Raw genomic sequence first — 17792 nt, forward strand, 5'->3', positions numbered from 1 at the left:
ATGCTGGATATTTTGTATCTACCCTTAAAATGCACGCTACTGTAATTTTGCGCTTTGTGTGCTTCAACTATTGAAACCGTTTTAAATATTGAGCTGTCCAACAACTCGTATCTTTTCAAGAGTACGTGTTGTTTTTGTGCGCTGTTCGCTGCGCCCTGTCACGGTTCCCTGGCCTAGGTCAAACTACTGCAGTAGCGTATACCTCGGGAACCGTCCACGTTTTTGGAAATAAAATTAATTTGATTTGATTTGATGTGTATGTTTGTTGGGGCAGAGAAGTAGATGTCAATTTTGGTCGTCGAAGTGCAAGTCGACCGAGGCCCGGCATCGAAATTACGGTGGATGCTAAAGATCCGCACAGGCCTTTATTATTCCGTATTCCTCCCCTACGGCGTGCGCCTCAAAACCCGTGCGTCGATTCGAGACGTAAAACCACAATTTCCCTTTAATTTTAATGCCTAACGTTCTTTACCGAGGACCCCCACAGCCAGGAACGTGTAACGCCGCGCATTTCCACAAAAATGCAGATGTGGCGAAAGTAACACCTGTAATCGTTAAAATAGCGTAAATGGAGCTATTTAATAGACAAGAACTTTTAAAAAAATAAAAATAAAAGGAATTAACGAAAATGGTCTGACAAACTCAAAAATATGCATCTTATACATCTCCCCGCAAAACCTAAAAATAAACAAAAAAGTTCACAAAATACCGTTGGAGATATGTATAAAAATAGCGTAAAGGGCCAACTTTGCGGTGCCCCTTGCTTCTTCGGAAAAAATAAATAATCAACGAAGTAAAGGCACTTCATCGCTATAACGGTAAATAGTTAAATCATTGGCGAAAATAAACAAAAAAAACAACAACTCAAAATAGCATAAAATAATCCAGCGACTCTTGCTACTCATAGCCATAATTGACTTAAAGAACTCATACTAATTGATTGATTGATTGATTGATTGATTGATTGATTGATTGATTGATTGATTGATTGATTGATTGATTGATTGATTGATTGATTGATTGATTGTAGGGTTTAACGCGCCGACGCAACGATGGCGATGAGGCGCGCCGTAGTGAAGGGCTCCGGATTAATTTTGACCACCTGGGGATCTTTAACGTGCGCCGAAATCTCGTACACACGGGCGCTTTTGCTTTTCGCCTCCATCAGAAAAGCGGCCGCCGCGGCCGGGAATCGAACCCGCGACCTCGTGCTAAAGTACTCATACTCTAGACAAAAGTGTTTAAAATGCTAGATTTAGAATTTCTACAGATTCTTCCTTCCATTCCGCCCCCCGTTCGGAAGTATCGTAAAACCAGAAAGTGTCAGAACTGTATAGCACCATTTAGCGCAGGGAAGAGCGCTCTGTTATTATCTTTCAGCGCGACGAGTTTTTAGAGAAAGTAAAAAAATGTGACAATAATTTTACTTCCCATCGCACGTCACCATGGCCTTATCACACATTTCTTTTCTAAGTCGTTGAGACATGGCATCGTACATTGCCATTATATACTCACATGTTTCCTATTTAAATAGTTGATACAAAGAATGCTGTAATCCCTTGTAATCACCACGATGTAGCCATATTTTTAATCATGTGCGGCAAGTGTCGAGCTTCGGTACTTTCGTTTTTCAGCTGCTGGATCTGCTGTTGTGCCAGTATGACTACTTGGATAACAAAACCGTGGTAAGTTTGGCTTTCATAACGTTGTTTTCACTTGGTACTGCGGGATGTGCAACCTACCCTGTTAGTGCTATACCAATCAGCGAAAAACTTCGAGTGCATCTAATCATCTCTACGAGGTGTTAATGCGAAAGCAATAATGTCCAGTTGAACGCCTGGGCGTTACGTGTTGCGGGTATGGTCGTAGATTTTTTTTTTTGGTACGGTTTGCAGTTTTGTGATTGAATTCATGCGGGTCACACCTCAGCGTTTCTGAGGTAGCATGCTGGAGGAAAACTGGAATCTTTTGAAGGTGTTGCTTAGAATTTGAACGCATTTATTTCCACGCAGTGATTTCAGTAATGCCTACAGAGAGGTTCACGCCTTTGATGTCTTCTTACGTAGCCACATTGTTGTCATCGTCCGACGGGTAGAGGTTTCACTGCTGCTTCAAAGGACCTAGCTTGCTGGTAACTCATTGCCAATGTCGCAACTGAATGGCAATTTTTCTAGTAGTTTACGTTATGGCCTGAAGTCTATATTACAAGAAGGTGTCAGCTCCCGTTTCGCGGAGGTACCGTAATTACCCGATTCTAACGCGCACTTTTTTTTCCAGAAAAACAGGCCGAAAAATGGCATGCGCGTTAGAATCGGATACGAAACCAAAACTGCCTAAACAGCTGAAATTTCGTTTTACCATTGCCATCGCCATCTCAAGATGACGCCAAAGCTTTCAGCAACAATTTTTCGGATCTAGGCGCCTAGCACGCCTAGGGTTTTCTATCAGTGTTCACACAAATCGTCAAATTATTCCACTTGCGCGCTTGATAGCAGCAATGGGAGAAGCGGCAACGAAGGTGCGCCGCTTAAACGGCTTACGAGCGGCTTCCACGCGTTCACAACGAGCGGTTTGCTGAAGCGTGCACCTTTGGAGAAGCTGGCGGGATGGGCGTGCGAGGCGTGGGCCACGATCCCATCGACCATGGTTGAACATTCGTTCAGGAGTGTGGCATCGTGAACGCGTTTGATGGCACCGAGGACGAGATGTCGCGGTCAGCGAAAGGCGACAAGGAGCTCTCGGAGAGCGATGAGGAGTGAGATGCGGGAGACTACATCGCGAAATAAATCTCCCGTTTATCTCGCATTCGTTTTTCTTGCTCACAAAGTTCCGTGCGTGTTACAATCGGAGGTGCAAGTTTTTTCATTTTTTTGCCTGGAAAATCAGGTGCGCGTTAGAATCGGGGGCGCGTTAGAATCGGGTAATTACGGTACGCGAGAAGGGAGCGGCGGTGGGGTCGTCATATATCCACCGACGGAGGTCGGGTGGTCTTCCGGGGTGGAGCCCTGTGCAGAATAAAGGGCACGTCCGCAGCACGTACAAGGGCACGTCCAATAAAGGGCACGTCCGCAGCAGGTCTTCTGTGTCAGGCCTCTTCAGAAAAAGCTGTGAAGAAGGGGCAGTTCTCATTGAACGGGCGTGATAGCGTGGTGACCACGCCCGGGTCACAGCAGGAGAGAGGGCTACACCAACACGAAGTCTGCGCAGCAAGACCTCCTAGCGAATCGACTGGGGATTTTCGTTCTTCACGGTGGGATAAGAGCACATGTGGCGTGATGGAGATATTCTGTCAGTACTGGCAATGGTCGTGGAACGAATGTTTGGCGGCAGGCACTATGTGCAGCAATGTGAGCGCCGGACCCATGACCACCGGAGAGGGCAGGCGTACGTATCGAGTATCTCTTTAATGTCCCTCTAGAGAGCCAAGTTGTTATTTACTCAGCAAAAAAATTATGTATGGCCGCCGCGGAACTTGTATAAAGTTGTAAAGGGGCTTGAAGAAGAGAAGGAGTAAGGGATAAGGGCTTGCCAGCCGTTCCTGATGGCTGTAAGCTCGGCCATCGTAGATGGCAGGGCGCAGTGTGTTTCATAGACGAAAATTTGACAGGCCTCTGGGTATGCGGGATGTAGCAGTGCTGTAGTGAACACGTGATCCTTGTTCACGGCGTCCACAAATGCCTGTACCACCTGGGTTGTGACTCAGCCGCCACTACTTTTGCGATCTCGAAAAAGTGCGTTTGTATGTCCTTTGGATCGATTATGAAGTCGAGTTAATTGCCTGTTGTCGGTCACCTGTTGGTATAGCCAAGGTGGCCTGGCAACGGCGCAGGCTGGGGATGTGGGTAGTGAACGACCCATGTAGTTACCTAACGCCGCTGCCTCAGCAACAAAAGTGAGTTTGGGCATACGGACGGACCGACGCTGATGGATAAGCTCATCCAAGGTGTTAACTTGAGCTTCAGCCTGAAGAGCAGGGATCGGTGTTATCCTAGGGAGGCAGATAATGGTACGCATTGCAGCTATGTTGATTGCCTCAAGTCGGGCCAACTCCGCCTGGTTCAAGTGTCTCAATTGAGCCTGGTAAACAAGTGGAGGATGGAGTACAGACCGCACCAACAGACGGGTCTGTTTAAAACAGGAAAAACTAGACTTATGTGAGATGCGGCCGACGAGGTGGAGCATTTGGTTCGCTTTTTGTAGAGCGGAGCGTAGCCACATGTGCGCTGACCCAGACGCGGTTCTCTGCAATCCCAGGACGCGAAGTGAAGTGACAGTGCGAGCAGGTCGGCAGAAGAGTTGTAATGTGATAGGAGACACCTACAGTCGGCGACGGCCCCAAGCACTGGCCACAGGCAGAATAGCTGTTTTTTCGACGGGAGGTGTTAGTATAGGAAACGACCATTTTTTTTGTGCTTGTTTCCAAGCCACTCCATGCCGGGAATTTCTTGCCACACTTAGCGCCTTCTAATGGTCTGCTTTGAACCCAGCCGCAATGTTATTGACGGACGGCTAAAACGAGCTTGCTGTAGAAACCTGCTATAGCTTGCTGTAGACCACCTGCTATAGACCACCTTTCTGGTCTATAGCAGGTAGCGTCGTGGAGTCTTGAGAGTTGGAGCCCCAGCTCAGTCTACCGTTTTCTGTATTTCAGGAATTTTTTTATTGGAAAAAAGTTCCCTTAGGTCAGTTCTGCGTATTAAAGTAAACTGAATTCCAGATATGGAGGCTACCTTATTTGTTTCAGTTTATGCTTTTAGTGAAGGCTCAAAGCGATAGTCTGAAAAGATCGAGCTTGCTACGAGCCACGGCGTACAAGGTCATTGGAATTATGTCGGCCGTTCTGAGATTCCCGCTGGGTGGCCGTTTTTTTTTTTTTGTGAAGCAATAAAATCTTATTGCAGCTTTCATGCTATATATTGAACATCGAGGAACCGATCTACAGCATACCACTTTTCTCTGCGCCTTTGGGGCTCACATACGGCGCGAAAAAGGCACGAAGCGCAACCACAGTGTGCATTCTCTCGGGCCGCTCAGCGGAGCATAGCAGCGCGACACTGTCGCCACCTACATGTCGAGCTCGCGGCGAATAGGGCGTAAAGCAAAGGGCTGTAGAGGTATGTTTTCACCTGCAGTTTTCGGAGGGCGTGGGCTTCATGTCTTGGTACCCCCCGCCGCGGGGCCAGTATTATCTTTTAGCGGCTCGGGCTTTCGACGTCTCCTGTCATCGTCGTAGTCGTCGTTTCATGTAGTCAGGGTACTAAAACACCGGGACACTCGTTTTCCAACGCCTCGCGCTGGAAGGCTCCAGACGGGGTCCTTCCCTTCGCGGGACAGGTTTAGCCATTTCGCGCTCAACATTCACCCGCACTGTCCGGACTGCGGAGAGGCGTATTACTCATTAGATCACATGCTCTGGCAATGCTCTGCAATACGCGACGCTCTGTTTAAGTACAAAGACTGGGAGGAAGCCCTCAAAAGTGGCGACCTCTCTGTCCATCTCGTGGCCGTCCAGAGGGCATAAGAAAGGGCGGAGGGCCACGGCCTTCCTGTCCCTACGGGGGAGCGGCCCGCAACTACAACCCCAACGTAGTTCCTCAGGACCAAAAATAAAAGTTATTTGTCTGTCTGTCTGTCTGTCTGTCTGTCTGTCTGTCTGTCTGTCTGTCTGTCTGTCTGTCTGTCTGTCTGGAACGTTTAATCTTAATGGGCGAAAACGCGTACTAAAAGAACACAGCGGGACACTCGTTTTCCAACGCCTCGCGCTAGAACGCTTCGTGCTTCAAAGACACGAGACTTCGACGGCAAAGCTGTATACCTCTACCCCCAACGGTTTCATCTCCGTGGTCAAAAACTCCAAGGCGCCAAGAATACACTTATACACTGCATGCTTCGCCGCTCCCGAGGTTTCCAGTTAGTGGAGATGGCCCGTTTTTCCCTTAAAGGTAGTGGATTATAGTGTGTCGGCGTACTTGATGCGTGGTTCGGTCTTGAAGGCAAGAGATGAGATTGTTTCCTATTTGGTAATGGTTCAGTGTATTGGAATGCAACCTGTACCGAAGTTGTTTGTAGGGGTCAGTTTTTAATTGCGCGAGCTTCACTCACTGTGAATGGATAATGGTTACATTTCTCGGCACTCCTTAGCGTTTCTGGCTGGTTCCAATGCTGTCATATGTTTTTTTATACTTTCCAGATTCTGAGCCAGTTCCACAATGTAAAAACCCGTGACGACATTATAAACTGGATGAGTGACTTTAAGGTAAGTGGCAACGAGAGATGTAAAACATGATGCTACACTATTTTTCGTCTGCATTACGAAATGGAACACGTGAGGCCACGTTTACCCTGTTTCCTAACACCTGGTAACACAAATTGAACATAAAACTTATTTTGATTTATAAAGTACATATTTACAACTGTCATAAAAATCCAGCATGAAGACACTGAAGCCAACTGTTCATCCCGTTCCTCATGTAAGATGTCGAAACACTTTTAAGCCGCTATTAGAGAGTCTACAAATATTAAATGCGGTAGCGTGCACAGAGTTGGCTTCCTGCGGTGCTATATATTGCCTGTATATAGTCCGGCAACGCGGCGGGATAGGATGAGGAGACGGTGGGAACGAGGATTCGAGGTTAAAGCGAGCGAATGTAGCGATATCATCATCATCATCACCACCAGCCTATCTACGCCCATTGCAGGGCAAAGGCCTCTCCCATTATTCTCCAATTATCTCTGTCTGTAGCGATATGGTTAGAGCGCAAAGCATGGTTGCAAGCTGGAGCAAGGCATGCGCATCGGGCCGACGCTAAAGTTCGCGGGGGAGAGGGACGATACGCACGTGCATTCCAAAAGGTCCACCAATGAATTTCCCGTTAAATTTTTGTTCGTTTTTCTCCCAATATCCTTAAAACGTTTAGAAATGCCAATCGTTAACACGAAAAAGCCGAAGCACTTTCTCTACGCGCTTCTTGGCGTCCTAACTAATGGCTGATCTCTCTATATCTCTCTGCTGAGATAAAAGTTCCCACGCGTATGCAATCCTTTGAGCACACCAACGTCATAAAACTTTGGTTCGGGATAGCTGTAATAAAAAAACTGGTTGATTTCTCTGTCATAGGAATCGGTAAAACACGAAAGTGAAATGGGCAGCGAAATCAGAAGCTGAGCATGATTTGCGAGTCTTGTGGGTGGGCTTGTGGAGTGACGTCCTGCTGGCGGGTCGCTTTGGCAAAGGTGTACTGGCGTCATTTCCGTGACGGATATGACGTCAGGGAAATCTTGGTGTATACCGGCATAAAACCCTTTCGTGTAAAAATATGAAACCCGAAAACGAACAACCCGAAGTATAACGTGCTCTTTAGTTCTTAGGGATGCTTCCCCGCAAGAAGACCCTGAGTGCAGGGGTGCACCCTTTACAGGCCGCTTGCTCCGTTGTACTGGCGTCACTTCCGTGACGGATATGACGTCACTCAAATGTTTGTGTAACCGTGAATAAAACACTTTCGTGTTAAAATACCAGTTCCGACCATTTCCTATGGCAATACACCTTCGTGCTAAACGTTCACGGAAAAAAAGGGAAGACCACAGAAAGATAGACGATATGGGCTCGTACCGATATGGGCGATATGGGCTCGATACGCTCACTTCCGGTACGAGCCTATGCATTAAAATCAGGCGTGAATTCCAGGCTGTGGTACAACTCCACGGAAAAGTAACTAATTAGGACAAGTAACGAATATATCAATATGTGTTATAGTCATTAATATGCTGGCCCACCTGGACACCGCCTGGTAATACCTCTAGTCCATACATAGTGCAAACATTTGCGGGCCTTCTCTTACCAGTGCAGACCCGAGCGTTTTTGCAACTTGCCCCTTTAACTTTTGAAAAGATTGTCGGATAGAAGCCCAACAAGCAGATCGGCTGCTCTTCATACCCTAGACCTATTACACTGTGAACCCCTAAGCGAATGAACTGCTCCATCAGCAGAGCTATAGTGGCGTCGATTACACAGCAAAAGGACTAAGCCAAGTCCTGCGATGATTTCCCATGGGAGATCCGCCTTTTGACACAAGCATCCAAAACATTTCAGCGCGCGCGACTAATGCATAACTACATATGTCGTAGTTACTGCACAGGGAAAGTAATAGTTAAAACTCAAAACGGAAGGGGAATCCCCTCTTTGCCTAACACTTTTCTCTTGTTTCTCCGAACTTTAGTTCAACTTTGTTATAATTTCCTGGCTTAGGGGAGTGCAAAAAGGGGGCAAAGGTCAACGATGCAGAACTGGGGAAGTAAAATAAAAAAAATACTGGAGCATCGTTCAGTAATGCTTGGTGTCGGGCTAGTTGGTATAACATCTTTTGAAGGGAAATTGCGCTGGGTATTGCTCACGAACCCTTTATTCACCTCAAAGTGTACGTTTTTCTGTGCCCGTCTTCGTGGGCAATACCCAGCGCAATTGCCCTTCAGTAGATCGAGCATTGTGCCGAGCATCTTGAAAAAAAAAAAAAAAACGGGGCTACAAAAACGGCATGGGTAATCCACGGAGAAACTCACCCGTATTTAAAACCCCGCTTTTCATTTCCTTTTCCTTGTTTTTTTTTGCAGAAATGCATTGGCACAACATCATATCCGCCACCAGTCGAGGATTCGGACAGGTTTGTGGAGAATGACTTTGATTCTTATGTGAACCGCCTTACAATATATTTCGTTTCTGCTGTAGAATGGAATAGCGTTTATTCATATAAAATAGCGTTTCACGGAGGTTTAACAATGCGATAAGAGTCGAAGCGGTGTGACCATCTCGATTTTGTCCACAGAAACTTTATTTGGACCATAATCCCAAGCTGTTCGCCGTGCACCAGCAGCTCCGCGGACATGCAGGGAGTTTGTGGTGCGAGTGAGGCGCCGGCTGATTTTGTTTACTGGCGCAAGAGGCGCTGGCCGCGGCAGGTAGACAAACCTGTTCCTGAGACAGACCGGCGGCGAGGAATTCGGCCGTCCCGCTGAGTACCTTGCAATAGAGCACACCAGGAAGCTTGTAACGTCTTTCTCGGAAAATACTTGATGTTGCGTGCCAAATTGGCTCCCCTGCGCTTTTGTCACATCGAACCGAACACAGTGATGTTCTGTGCGGGTAATTTCCCTTTTTCGCAGAATTTTCGGCTGTAATTGTGGCCCAGAAGGGGAAAAAGGAATCTTTAACATATGCAGGGAATTTTAAGAGTCGTGGAATAAAAAGGAAAAATAATGTAAGCACACCAAACCCCGCATCATTTATTATTGGAAAGACTAAAAGGGGGCGCTCGCTAAGCAGACGAAGACGAAGTAAGACACAAACTTACTTCGTCTTACTTACTTACTTCGTCTTCGTCTGCTTAGCGCCCCCTTTTAGTCTTTCCAATAAGCATGAACCAACTAGCTCAACAAGTTTTGTTAAATCATTTATTACTTTTTTTTTAAAGTTCACTTAACACTTCGGCGGATATGTGTTCAAATATCCGAAGTCCTGTTCCCGCGAGCCAAAGGAATCCAAGACCGCTTCCAATCCTGTTCATGAAGCAAGAGGGAGAATAAGGAAAAGAGTATTCAATAAGAAAGAGCTAGTAAAGCGTGAAGCGGCGGAGGCTGAAGGGCTGAAGCGTGTTCGCATGTATTCCTGTGCGATATACAAAAAAAAGAAAAAAACCTATTTCGGGTGTGCCTCAGTTCGCGTGCTGTCAACAAGGGGTGGCGCCAGCAGTCCCGGCCTAAGGTAAAATTATTTCAGTTACCCAACAATGTCTCGTTGAAAAATAAGCATGCAAAATAAGCATGCTGTTTGGTACGAAACCGAAAATGTATAGTCAAATGCTGCGGAGCTGTAGATGTAGTAAAATTTATTGCCCGCTGAAACTCTGATTCTCGCAATGGCGTCTGCACCCGAAAGACTACGTAAAGTAGCCAGAAGTTGCGCTGGCTAACGCCGAAAACCGAACAGGAATCCACGTAGAGGTCTATCAGCTGCAAGGAGAGAATGCGGGGAAATTTGCAGGGAATTCTTGAGAAACCTGCGGGGAGAAATTGCTAAAAATAGTGAATTTCTCAAACCAGAAATCGAAATTTTTCTACCGAGTACGAAACATCTCTGACCGAAAATGCCATTCACTGGAGACGTAAGATGGATGATTTGAATCATTACTTTTCTTTAAAGTACTTTTCACAAGAGTGCAATCACTGTTGTTTCTGAGGTCGGGTGTATACACGTTGCAGACGGGGCCATACCGGGCCATTGTGAAACGTTGAAGTTGTCCTCGTCTAACTGCGCTCTAGGTTCCCGGGGACGTTCGGTCTTCCGCGCCAGCATCTTTTGTGCTTGGCCCTCGCCCAAGTGGGCTCTGTGTTCCCGATGGTGTCAAGTCGTCCGCCCTATAATCATGACCTTATGCGAATCAAATTAACAGAACAAATGATTCGCCCCAGCCTCGAATGATTTTTAGAAGCGGGGCACCATCTCCCCCCTGCCATGATTCAGTTCAGAAAGTACGTAAGCACTCAAGACGGGGCTGCGCAGTCAGAAGTTTTTAAATGCCCTGGCTGTTTCTTAAAAACCTTTAAGAAACAGCCTGGCACTCGACTCTTCAGCTGTATTAGAGGCTTCCGCATTTTTCCGTACTACACGCATCATTGAGCCCTACAACCAAGCGCCACAATATTTTGAAATGCGCCATGCATAAGTCCCAAGACTCCGACCTATTCCCCATCCTGTTCAGTATAAACATAAAAAAACCTGCCTGAAAATTAGCATTTGCTTTCGATCTTTGCAACAGTATTTGCACTGATGATATCGCCATTTGGAGCTTCCGCTGCAGTCCCAGGAACGTGCCCGCCACGATGGCTTGGAAATTACTAAAGCCCACGTGTTATATCCCTGAATCCAAAATGATCACCTGAGAAGTCGGAATACGTATGTCATTGTCTTGAACGATAACGAGAATTTTCCCTCCGTCTAACACCAACGATGATTGAAACGCGACGCTTTCTTGCTTGCGAAAATCAAACGGAAAAGTGCCATAAGTCAAAGCCGCTGCAGTCAAAGCGCACCGTGAGTCAAAGTCAAAGCTTCAACGATCAAAGTGCAAACCGCCAGAGACTCAAAGTCCAAACACAGACGACAGAAAACAAATCCCTCAGTAGAAAGCTCAGCCCTCTGCATCGTCGTCGTTTAATGTGAGGCGTTCAAATTCGCTTTAAAAACCAAACTGCTTCGACCATGTCGAAAGAAGAGAGAGAGAGAGAGAGAGAGAGAGAGAGAGAGAGAGAGAGAGAGAGAGAGAGAGAGAGAGAGAGAGAGAGAGAGAGAGAGAGAGAGAGAGAGAGAGAGAGAATAACTTCAATGAAAACCAGCGATGTTAGTCGAGCCGTCGGGCTGGCTTGCTACGCTAGATGAGAGAAGAAAAACAAAACGAAAAAAAAGAGAGAAAAAAAAATGTGAAAACGAAATGATGTCATTTGATGCCGCCAAAATTTTCAATCACAAAACTCTGTCCAGTTCTGTGCTCCGAAGAAACTGTGGCCTAAAACACCACCTGGTTTATGGTACGTACCCATAGAAAACGAAAATTCCACATCTTACGACATGTTTGTGCATCTTGGACTCCACATCCTGTGGAATACCAGGATGGCTGCGAGTAACGCCGATGCGAGCGCTCGTCTCCTGTGCGCGAAAACTTTGTTGAACGTATTGCGTATATTCGCGATGTTTTTCTGACCGAAGCAGAGCCGCCTGAATGGGCAGAAATTCTTCTCGATGTTCTGGTCTGTCCAAAAAAACGTTCTGATGTGAAGGATCAGCGAAAGATAGGCTGAGATGTTTCCGTGGTAATTTCGCTATTTTCTCGCAGGCGATAAAGAAAGATAGTGTCGGATTGGCGCAGTCGGGTCGATGTCGGATTCAGAACGCGAGGGATTCAGAGTCGATTCGGACTACAGGAAGCGTTTTTTAGATGTGACGCTGAGAGGAGCATCTGTTGCCGGCGGCCCTGTCCTGCGTGCGTCCGTCGTCCGCGTCCGCCCAGCTGCGTCTCTCTTCCGCTCGCCTCCTCTTTTCTCTCCGATAGCGAACATTCTCTCCCAACATCTGCGGTCGCGCTGCGCGCGGCTGCGCACTGTGCGCATGTGCAGTACTCTCTCTCTCTCCGCGGTCTCCTCTCCTTCGGGCGCGCTGCGCATAGAAGCGGAGTGCCGCGCTCCGGCCGGTCTCTCAGTCGACGGTCGTCCGCGCTTGCGTTTGCGCTTGCTCTCTTGCCGTACCCGACGATTGCTTGATGCGACGCCAATGGAACCCCCTTCAGCGTCGCATCACACCAGGGTTCCCGCGAGGGGAGGTGGGCGTATGTTTTTCTTGCCACCACCACCACCACCACCACCACCATCATCATCATCGTCGTCATCATCATCATCATCGTTGTCATGGGCACTCTCAGTGTGTAAAGTTGGTTTTCTTGCATTGAGTTTTAGGTAGTGACACTGGGATCAGTGAGACCAAGAAAGCGTGGCTTTAAAGCTGGCTGCGTGAACGTCGTGACAAGTTTCCTTAGTCAAGGCGATGGGCGGGAACGTCGTTTTGCCGCTCACGAGGATGTATCGGCACTGTAGTGGGCGCGTTAAATGTCCAACCTACTCTGATGAAATCGTTCCGGCCTACCTTCACCACCTGTTATGCACATGCTCTGGAACTAAGGACATTAGAAAGAAATGTCTGATGGCAGCAGGCGTAAATTTGCGGCAAGACGCCCATTACCATCGGTGGCTGCATGCATGGCCCTTCGTACCGTTCTTTGTCGGAATTAATCCGGGATCCTAACTATAGTTCCCTGGGTATAGAGCGGACTCGTTTAATGCCTACGAAGCCTTGAGGCTATTAAACGCAAACACAACAAGTGAGATACTTGAATTAAGCCCGGGTCGTCCTGGTTCAAGACAGCGAATTTTTATTTATAACAAATTGCTTTCATTCTGAGTTTTGCGTCGATTTTTATTTAGACAGCATTTTCCTATGCACATAAAGTGGGGCACATCAAGCGCCACAGACGGTTTTCTTAGTTTAGTCCATATAAAAGCGCTCACACATTTAAAAGCGGCTTTCTAAGGATTTAATAACGGGACTTTAGTTGACTTGCAGAAATACGCGTCACGCGAAACTGCAGGTCGCCGGCTTCCTACGCAGTACACCCGTAACAGGCTGCCGTAGGGGCGCCATGGCTGCAACTGACCCAACGTGCGACATGCTGCACACTTGTGACCAGTTGAACCACCCCCGATACGTCCCTTATAATTTACACATGCATCTAGTAGCCGCGGAAACGCGAGGTGCGTCGGACGTGTTGAACAGGCCGTCTTTCGGGCTAGCGTGGCCCACGTGCAAATCCTACGGGGTTTTGCAAAACTTCCGGTTTAGGATTGATTTCTCGTGTGGTTGCGCGTGATAGGCAGCGAGGGCCGTTTTTAAAGAGAATAGTCTTTCCTTGGCTACTTAAACTCGAAAATTTTTGTCTGTCTGTCTGTCTGTCTGTCTGTCTGTCTGTCTGTCTGTCTGTCTGTCTGTCTGTCTGTCTGTCCCTCGATATCACCAGCCGGCCAAAAGATGAAAGAATTCCGATATATGTAGCGAATCAGAATGGGAAATGAGGGGCTCGTTGAATTAAGACAGAAGTAAGGGTTGGCAGTCAAGAATGCCTCTCGGAAAGCGAAGGTGGAGAATGCTTTAGGTCATTGAAACAGATGAAGAATTTTGAAAGACAGAAAGAAAGTGGAGAAAAAATGCCCGCAGGTTGGGATCCGAACGCGTAGTCTGGACGAGTATTCTGGACGTCGTGGGGTCGGATCCAACCCGGGAATTTTTTCTTCACTTTGTATTTCAAAATTCTTCATCGGTTTCAATGACCTAAAACATTCTGAACCTTTGCTTTCCGAGGAATTGTTGACTGCCAACCCTTATCTGATTGATTGATTGATTGATTGGTTGGTTGATTGATTGATTGATTGATTGATTGATTGATTGATTGATTGATTGATTGATTGATTGATTGATTGATTGATTGATTATGGGGTTTAATGCGTCGAAACTACACGGGCTATGAGGCGCGGCGTAGTGGAGGGTTCAAGATTAATTTAGACCACCCGGGGATCTTTAACGTTACACCAAGAGTACGACATAGATATTGTAGATTCTTAAGTGAGATGACACGTCACCACCAAAGGGGATACCATTAACAATTAATCACAAATCTATCAAAGCGAGAAAATTAAATTAATTTGAGCATATCTCCACGTGTTTGTCATGGGAGAGTGAGACGGGAGGGGAAGGGCGTGACAGGTGGGCGGGGCGGAGCGGAACGTTCTAACCAACTGCATGTCCGGCGCGACAGAAGGCTATCGTCTTTCAACGACATTTGCGGAGAAGTGAGTGGATACGGGGCCAATTTTTTCTTGACGTTGTTGTATGCGCAGCCATTCCCGTGAGAGAGCACATGAGAAATAAACCGAGCAGAAATTTTTTTGGCGCTTCATATTATTTCCCCCATGTTGAACCTGGCGTCGCTGTTTTCTACAGCCGCCGCCAGTCGGTTCCGCGGCGCTGCCGAACAAAGTGGCCGTAAGAGTGACGTGAAGGACTGCCTAAACTGGCGTCTCCATGGTTTCTTGTACGAAAAAAAATCGTTGAATTGCGTGCGAAGTTTTCGTATGCGAGTGCAGTGCCAGAAAGAACAAACAGGAGACAACAGAACAAGGAAGCACAAAAGTGTCGAGCTCTCTATTCGCAGTCGTGAATCAACTCACTATTTATGTAGGCTTTGCTAAATCTCTGGTGTGCAAACAACGTTCTAACCAACACCATGTCATTCTCTACAGCACGGAAGAAATATGGGGGAGCGTCGACGTCATCAGTATTTTTATCGAGCCCGCTAAGCAGATGCGAGCGTACATCGAGAAGAACAATCTGTGAGGGCGCCGGTAAGGTGCTTCAACGCCCTCCACACGCACGGCATTGCTACATCCAAGGTAGGTACATTAAATGTGGATAGAATTTGCGAGCATGTGTTACATCGTAGGAGTGTTCAACATAATACTGATAAAATTTGGAGAGGATGCAGTGTACATGGTGATAAATATCCGGCGGGTTGTCGAAGGTGCGCAGTGTTGACCAGTGCTTGCTAACTGTTGAAAGTCTATACTTGTTGGCAAACATGGCAACGAAATTGCATTTTATACCGCAAATGTTAGTGCGACCCCAGATTTCCCAACTTCACTTGGCTGGCTCGTTCGCCAAATTGACTATTATTTTTACTACATGGTGTGTACAGAAAAATAATCATCCCGCCTTCGGGATTACGAATTCTTGTGATAGGTAATATAATTTGTGATGGTGGCTTCGGGAGGTTAAAAAATAAAAAGACTGGAGAGTGAAGATCGGCACAGAGGGAGAAATGAGAAAACTGTAGGTAAAACATTATTCCCTCTTCCCCCCCTCCCTTTGTGTCTTTCAAGGACACAAGGCAAAGGCTGATAATGATATCGAGCAAAACTGATTATCAAATGCGATGTTTAAGCGACATTTACCCAGAAATATCAGTTGGTTTGAACATCAATTTTCTTTCCCCCTCCAACCTGCCCCATCCAGCTGAATGCGAAAGCAGAAACTTGAATGCGAAAGCAGAAACTTTGGGAACTTAGTCTGGGGACCAAAAAAATATACCGCCTGGTGTCGATTTATCCTCGAAGTACAAGTTGAAATGATGGTGTTAGAATGGGAATAATTCGCATAGGTAGTAGGAAACACGATTCTCCGAAACAATTTCCTGCACCGTGAATCATTAGTGTGTTATTTCTTTGCTCGCTTTTACTGTAGTTTATTACACTGATCCCTTGAATATCAGTTTGCCTGACGCCGACTAACAGGTGAAAGGCGGCTGACGGGACTACGTTTGTGGGAACGTAGAGCAAGGCATCGAAAGAGTATCTTTTGTTTCAGGTTCAACGAACCGGTCATTTCCTGGAGGCGGATTCCGGGCCTATAAGGACCGGTGACTTGGCTAAGCCTGCGTGCGCCTTGAAGCAGATGTTTTGTGTGCTACAAATGACGCCAACCCTATAATCTCTGCTTTGAGCCGGAGTATGGCTGAAGTTTTGCTGACGGCTCGCTTCCGCTTGTGTGATTGCTTATATTAACCCAATACTTCCTGCACTAAGCCCAAATAAAAATCTCGGCTGCTGTTGTATATCAGCAGAGTTGGAATCACAAGTGATCCAGAGGTAGCAACGGGTCATAGTTGCAATTCTGTCATTTTGTTATGCACTATAGCTCAAAAAGTAATTCTTTTTGTTTATATTGCGCACCATCCCGTCTCTTGTACTTAACTATGTCATATACTGTTCCTGCTGTCTTGCGGGAAGAACGGGCATGGATTCAAGCTTCTCGCTGTTTGTGCAGAAGACTCGCTACGTCAGGTTTTAATTTACAGGCCTTGCTGTGTGCTTTTTAATGGTTAGCCAAATGCAATCACGATAACAGAAAACCATGCCCTCGCGCAGCGAAGCGTTCATGGGGATCGTAGCCACACCAGCGTCTGCTTCGTTGCAAATGTCCTAGAAAGACGACATTTTTCTGTCGCCCTTGCAACGTAAGACGCCTACGTCTCGCCCCCTCCTTTTCCTCATGCGCTTCCACTCCCGTCTAGCTCCTCCTGTGGTTAACACAGTGCTTATTGTAGCGTGAGCTACACTGGCCGAGGTTGAGCAGTTTCGCGTGGCTACTGGAGAGCCGTGCTGCGCATGCGCGAGGAGCAGGGACGTCACACGGCGCACAGAACGCTGCTCGCTGCCCGGCGTCTCTCACACACCCCACGCGCCCAGCGTCTTCGCCGACCTCCGTTCCGCACCTGGCGGCCCGGTCGACTTAATGATCATGCGAGGGGTGGCCGGGTGTGGACCCGATGGCTCATGCGTCGCAGCAACACCGGCGTGCGCCTGTGGAACCAGCTCAACTCTAGGGCGATTGGTGACCCTACGCCGGAGCCGCTTGATAAATATACGTGTGTCACTTAATGCGTATACCGTGTGTGTGTCACTGGAACAGCAGTAAGCATGACAATCAAGCTAATCCTATAGACAACCAGGAAAACTAAGAATAACCAGCTGAACCTTAGCTCACGCAACGTATATCCTGGCATAGTTGAGCTAAGCCACTGCTATTTTTTTGGTCAATTCAACTTAATTCTCTCGTGCTCGCACCGCTTTCGCGCGCTCCAATGAGAAATCGCGTGTTCTTGTTTTAACTTGCTATCATAGAAACCAGTGTAACATGTATTCTTTCTCTCCATTAAGTGCTTGCAAAGGGCACCGAACCTGTTGCCCGTTCAATTGAGTCAATAGATTTGTTTTCGTACGAAGGTGTGCAGAAGCTTGACTTGCTATCATCTTTCATCTGAAGGGTTTCGGCCACTAATGTACAAAAGCTGCTCCACCACACAGGGCCTAAGGTTAGCCAAAGTAGGCCGATGCCGTTTTTTCTCCCGGGCGTACTTGCTACCAGGCGTGACTTATACCATTGACAGTCATAAATAAAGATACACACATTTCGAGGTGAAATGGTACCTCCAGATCAGGCCATTTCTTCCGCGATGTCTTCAGCATGTGTCGAACCGAGCCGATACGCAGAACAAATCGTTAAGAATAATTGACCTCCACTTAAGAAGCACTAGACATAGTAGAAAACATGTTACACATTGTGTTGTCTCTATTAGGGTCAC

At 47.0% G+C, this 17792-nt stretch overlaps 1 protein-coding gene across 1 annotated transcript in view; it reads left to right on the forward strand.

The window, feature by feature from the left end:
- Positions 1-16262, forward strand: part of LOC144149578 (uncharacterized) — a 35645-nt gene extending 19383 nt beyond the window's left edge. Inside the window, exons 4-8 of the mRNA XM_077681215.1 lie at positions 1635-1685; positions 6191-6256; positions 8611-8660; positions 14896-15045; positions 16016-16262. Coding sequence (XP_077537341.1) covers positions 1635-1685; positions 6191-6256; positions 8611-8660; positions 14896-14989 — 261 coding nt within the window. The 3' untranslated portion in view covers positions 14990-15045; positions 16016-16262. The remainder of the gene's footprint in view (positions 1-1634; positions 1686-6190; positions 6257-8610; positions 8661-14895; positions 15046-16015) is intronic.
- The last annotated feature ends 1530 nt before the right edge of the window (positions 16263-17792 follow it).

The sequence above is a fragment of the Haemaphysalis longicornis genome, unplaced genomic scaffold, assembly GCF_048455015.1.
Source record: "Haemaphysalis longicornis isolate Haplotype H1 unplaced genomic scaffold, Haemaphysalis longicornis Haplotype H1 scaffold_8, whole genome shotgun sequence".
Classification (NCBI taxonomy): Eukaryota; Metazoa; Arthropoda; class Arachnida; order Ixodida; family Ixodidae; genus Haemaphysalis; species Haemaphysalis longicornis.